We start from the raw sequence: 6,000 nt of genomic DNA, 5'->3' as shown, positions 1-6,000 counted from the left end.
CATGGCTCACAGGGGTGCTCCCAGATTTTGTGGTACGCCACTGCACTTTTCCCATGTGAAAATGTGGAAATAAAATATGTTGCCACACAAAAGAGGCCCATGGTGCAGAGGCCCATGGGGAAATCTCCAGAGTTCGCTGTAGGCCAGTCCACCCCTGAGCACAACAACGTCCTCATTTCAACTTTTAAAGTTTTGAACTTTTGCGAACTGTGCTTGTGACCTTAAATGTTCTCACTTATTTCCACAGCTGTGATATAAGGTCGGTGGGGCCGATAACCTCTTATCAACGAACGGTATGACATCCGCAGATGTACACACTGCCTGATGGGCGGTAACAGGAGGCTGTCTGGGGCCTGGGTACCCTCTTCCGAGGGAGTGGCGTCTCTCTTTCAAACGCACACAGCAAAGTGAACTCTGAAAAGCCCTCGAGTCGGGACTGAATCAGGCTGTATTTTCCGCTAGGCAGATGGTTGCTAGGACCCCAAAATACAGAGTCCCCGGCCTCCCCCCGAATCCTCCCACCCTCGCCCAGGAGTGGAGTCTGTTGCGTCCGTCACGTTAGGCTTTGGCATTGAAGACTGCGGAGGAGGGGGCAGGAGGACTTGAAGCTTGGAGGAATTCTCCTCACACAGCCCGGGCTGCTTCTTGTCCTCGGAAGAGTGTCGTCCTTCTTCCCACGCCGCTCCGGAGTTCCCACTGAAGCTGTTGGTCCACAGCTGCGCGGTTTCTCGCCGGGGAGCATGGCGATGCTGAGGCGACCGGTCCAGCTCGGGTACTTGGCGGCTGTTTGCTGTAAGTTCACGGTTTCGGTCTGTGGAGAGATGGGGAGAGTTCCCTGCTCTGCGCTTTGTTTGTGTTCCACTTTAGACTCAGGGGGGAGGGAGGCGCTGGCTGCCTCTCGGGATAATGAGTTTCTGCTCCCGTTATCTGAACTGAGCTGTGGGAGCGCGGAGGAGCGTTCTGTGGCAGCTGCGAGGGAAACTTAGAGCGGGAGTAGACGGGGATGCGGCGTGGAGAGAGGTTCCTTCCTTTAAAAGTTAAGACTCCTTTGTGTCGATAGGAAGGGCTCGAGCAAAGCGGTAGTGAAGAGAAATAAGCGGATCCTTTTAAACTTTCCAAATGCACGTTTTCTTTATAACAATGACATTCTTAACTTATGCAAGTTGGCGTATTGTATTCTTTGTTCTGTTTATTATGCACTGCAGTCTAACCAAAGAAGTGCCTGGAAAAATACCATCGCCTATTCATTAAACGCCACAAATTGGTTATACAAATCAGGAGATAACGGAAAAAAATGAAGAAAAAACCTGTTACAAATCAAACTGTTGCACACATATTTCGTCCCCCCTGTTTTTCTTCACAAATTATGGGATTTCAAAGGATCAACAGGTGTATGTTAAAAAAAGAAACATTTGCTTTAATCTCGAGAACAGTTTTTTAAGACTTCGCAGGTAGCTGGACCACGCGGAGACAATGCTAGTGGGTGCAAGACTGGGGCCCCGCGCCGTTTGGTTGTGCCCTCGGCAACCCTCGGCACTTCACCCCACTTATCTGCTCTTTGTTTCAAGAGGCAGAGCCCCCTAGTGTGGCAAACATGAAGATATTACAATGAAACCCACTTAGAAGCATTGGCCAGGCTTTGTATATATGGAGGGTAAGATTTCCTTGTGTAACCCAGATAGGGGGGAAAAAAAGTCTTATCTTTACATTTGCAAGGCAAGACCTTCTGGCTTGGCCAATGTTTAGTGCTGTGGCTTTGCGCTTGAAGATCATTTGAGATGCTTCCGATTCATAATGTTATCTAGTTTGCCACCCGTCCCTCCGTTGTCTCAGCATTCTAGATTGTGTTCCCATTTCTCTGCTAGCATGTGTTCTGCACGCTCCAGGGTTTAGCCAGGTCTATTTGGCACATCAAGGAGTAACCGTTGCTTGGGGGGGGGGGACCGCTGCTTTCTTCCTGCCAGTCAAGTTGTATTTTCACATAGAATGGATTACAATCGCTTGACTGTAGACAGCTGAGTAGATGGACGATGCGTGAGTAAACATGGTCACCCAATGATAGTTTTCAGAAATAGTGCTACGCACACAAACATTCATACTCATTAATTCTACTTTAGAGAAACATGTTGACCTCAATACACTGATGAGAAGGCTTTTAAGCTGCTTTAACAATTCTCCAGCAACATTGCACCAAGGGTGCACAAGTAATTGCGCTGGAGGGCCCATTGTACCGTACAATCCATCAATGGTCTTGTATTGCTTGGATTGCTCACTGAGTGGTCTACCAGCCTTTTCTGCTCTGAATCTTTAAATAAATAAATGAGCATTTCGAGGTGTAATTATTGACTTCATAGCTTTGTTTTTAACTGGTTACATGCCCATTACAGTTAATAAAACGTGTAATGTTTTCTGAGAAAATGCGTAATGTTTCATACAAATGTAGACAAAATATTACCTAAGAGTAATTGAGGCCTGCGGTCAACATAATATAAATGCTATTGGCATGAACCCACGCCTACAATTTACTACTGGCAATTTGCTATTTACAAGTTCAAAATCTACTTTGGACAGTTTGCAGAAATCTTATCAGTTATAGCTGCAATTCTCAGTACTGATTTTTCTTCCGTTCCTCCTACTGGAACATAAGGTTTAAGTGTATATGGTGTTTGCCCAAGATCACAAGCATGTTCTGCAATGCATCACTGGATATCCCAGTACTGACTGCTCATTGTAAAGAAGGAAGGACCGTCAAGTGCTTCCCTTCTATACAAGAAAAAGCAAATGTCTTGGAGGCATTGGAAGGGAGTGAAAAAGTGGGCATCATTGAAGCACACCTTATCATCACCTTTCCCATGCAATGCATAAAAGGTTCAGAAATGCCCCTTTTGAGCATTTGGAAAAATATACAGCAGTGGTAGGAACTGCTATTGTGGAAAGTGGAAAATAAATAGACAAAAATACATTTAAAAAATGAAGTAGATTTTCTGAAATACCAATAGTGGTATTTCAAGAAATCCGGCACCAGTTTCACTGGTATGGTAGGACACATACAATTGGGGCAATTTCTCAGATTACCACCAGCAGTAATGTTAATTACAGCCAGTGGGAATCGGCCTAAACAATATAAACTGTAATGAGGCCTTTAGTGTATCTAAAAACGAATGTTGTGGATAGTAGTAGCTGGCAAATGTGTAACCCAGTGATGTGCCCTTACTCCCTAGTGTGCTTCATGCTTTTTGATGTGCTAAATGTAGAACACTATTTGTGTTACTAAGTTGCAATTGGTGCCTTTTCAGTCAATTTAACTGAAGGAGTCCCAAATGTCACAGTCATGATGGACCTCCATTTGTTTCGCTGTGCTTTGTATGTTTGACGGGTGTGCCTGTTCTGTGTTCAGTGCTTTAAATGATTGTTAACAACGGTATTGGTGTGGATTGTATCGCTGGCCTTTATTCATGCATGATATTTATCGGCTCACTGACATTCTGCAGCCCAAACCTGCTGGCTGTGCCAATGCTGGTTTTGTTTAGCCACTCTATGAATGGAACTATTGAGCATTTTCTTCAGCTTTTTACCAAATTGCCACAAATATCTTTCTTCTTAGACTATTCCTCTAAAAAATGTCCAAAAGTGGAAGAAAACCTACACCAGCCGATTTGTACAGGCCAACCTCGAAAAAGTCATATGTCTAAATAAAAAACGCATACTTGTAATGAGTTCCTGGAGGACGTATTAATATGGGTTACTTGAGTGATACAATTATTTAAACAAAATGTGTGATCTTTCTAGCCTGTATAGTCAGTAGGTAAATACAATATGGAGCAGCATCAGCTTTGCTATGTGGGCTGCATTAATTAGTTGCTGGTGATTCAGTGTTGCCAGAATTAATTAGATGGTAATGTTTCTGTGTGGTGGTGACAAGGCCTCTGTGTGCTCAACATTACAAAGTGGCAAGTGTACAGTATAATTGCCATATCCCCCCAGAGGAATTCCCCGAATGTGCATGTCATCTCTATGAAATGCCCCCAACATGCAAGTAACATTTCCCAGAGGAATGCCCCAGAACATTCAGAACTTCTCGCAGAGGAATTTGTTAAAACAAAATTCCATTTCTCACAGCCACTCCTTCTGCCACAGGGCGATATTGGTACATGCAGTATCGCTCAGAGAAACACAGAAGCACGCTTCCAACTTTTGCACGGCAAAAGGACAATGATATACCTGAAGGTGAAGCTGCCTGCACGAATCCTCTTATCCTCGTCCAGAAGAACGACAGACATTGGAAGGGTACCCAGTCATTTCATTGTGAAAATTATAGAGTGGTACATAGCAGAGCGGGCAATAACACAGAAAAACACTGAAAAGATTAAATAAATATATAAAGGGTAGTGGGGTAAGGAGTTACACTGGGTCTGGAAGGTGTTGGGTTGGCGTTATAAGGGTGGAAAATCGGAGGGTTTTGGGGGGACCCCTAAAATTAAAAACCAAAATCGGTGTTTTGACCGCAATGACATGTACCACCACTCTGTTATTGTGGTCGGTAAAATCACATATAACCGATTGGAAGGCACCGAGGAGGGGTGCTCTCTAGCTGAAAGCAATGTCCCAGTGTGCAGCTGACCTCACAGAAGAGTATACTTCCACAGAGGATACATGCAACTTCTCCAAGAGACAACCCCAGCACGACTGCGCCCCCTCCCAGGGGCATCCTCCCAGCCAGTCCCTACTAACTCACAGTGGAAAGCATCAGCATGTGTGGCCATCATTTGGAAGAATGCTCAGGCATGGTAGTTATCTCTTCTAAATTAACGCCCATTCCATTAAGAGTAGGGGCTGTAACAGTAAAAACATAAACAGCTGCTATTTTTAAACAGCTCATAATTTAACAACCAACTGGGATTAAAAATACAGCATATTTTTATTGACATTTTCTAAAATGTATGAGATTTATTTATGTATTGTGAATTTGTAAGGTGCTTATGCATTAAGTAAATTGTGTTTCAAAGCGCCCACAGGGCAGCAGGGAGGGAACATGGGAATTAAATTCAAATATAGCAATGAAAGATAGAGGCTGTTCTACTAGGCCTTGTGAGCACTTAGAACGTGCAAGTGCAGAGAGAAGGGATGGGGGGGCGTAAGTGCTAGGAGTACCAAGGAGGGAAGCACTTAAGTGGCTTAGTGAGAGTGGTCAATTGCCAATAGATTCCAGAGCAATACACACAGCAGGTGAGGATTAATGAAGGTACGAGTGCCCACAGCTTGAGTAGATCCTCGCTTGGAAGAATGTCCAGAATGTGTGCAAAAGCCTTCCAAGAGCAATGGCCTCACCATGAGCAGAACCTCTCTCAAAGGAAGGGCCACAGCATGATGAAAGCCCACCCCTATCCGAAGAATGCCACAGCAGAAGAATGCCAGAGTATCAGAAAATCCTCGTTTAGGAGAATAATACAGCATGCGCAAAACATGTTATGTTATATTATTTTGATTTATAAAGCGCCTTATATACCATTGGTATGGTCTGAAGGCGCTGGTAGGTTGAACGCCCTTGGGAACCGAAGTTCAGATCAGTAGAGAGAGTAGAGGGAGTCAAAAGGTGCGTGTGAGCACCGGGTATGTGTGCGGCTCGTGCGGTATTCGTGTAATAGCTGCTTCTTAGCGGTAGGTGTGGTGGTTGAGAGATCAGGAGTATGTGTTCGTTCTGGCAGGATTTATCCAGACCGGATGTGGCTGCGTTAGGCCTGAGGAGAACGTCTGGCTGGGAGGAGTGTAACTAGCAGTGTTTACTTAGAACGGAGTGAACGGCGGATGTTGGTATGAGAACAGTTATACAGAATGGTGTCATAGTATCTCTGTGTTCTAGTTGAGTGGTGATGTAAAGGAGAGAGTAAACGTGGTGGTGTGATATGATGGGTTATATGCTCTTTCAAACGTTCTCTGTATTCCAAGCCATATTATATACGTCACGCATTCCCGCTAGTCCCGGGCGCTCCAGTCCGCTCT

The 6,000-nt window shown here is 44.6% G+C and overlaps 1 protein-coding gene across 2 annotated transcripts in view; it reads left to right on the top strand.

Annotated features, from left to right (window-relative positions):
• The first annotated feature begins 392 nt into the window (after positions 1 to 392).
• Positions 393 to 6,000, top strand: part of JAM2 (junctional adhesion molecule 2) — a 653,454-nt gene continuing 647,846 nt past the window's right edge. For both annotated transcript variants that reach the window (XM_069636390.1, XM_069636389.1), the window contains exon 1: positions 393 to 792. In XM_069636390.1, coding sequence (XP_069492491.1) covers positions 741 to 792 — 52 coding nt within the window. In that variant the 5' untranslated portion in view covers positions 393 to 740. The remainder of the gene's footprint in view (positions 793 to 6,000) is intronic.

Source organism: Ambystoma mexicanum, chromosome 7p, assembly GCF_040938575.1.
Source record: "Ambystoma mexicanum isolate Mex_15411 chromosome 7p, UKY_AmexF1_1, whole genome shotgun sequence".
NCBI classification, from domain to species: domain Eukaryota; kingdom Metazoa; phylum Chordata; class Amphibia; order Caudata; family Ambystomatidae; genus Ambystoma; species Ambystoma mexicanum.
The sequence above is the reverse complement of the archived record's forward strand: the minus strand, read 5'-3'. Positions and strand labels throughout refer to the sequence as shown.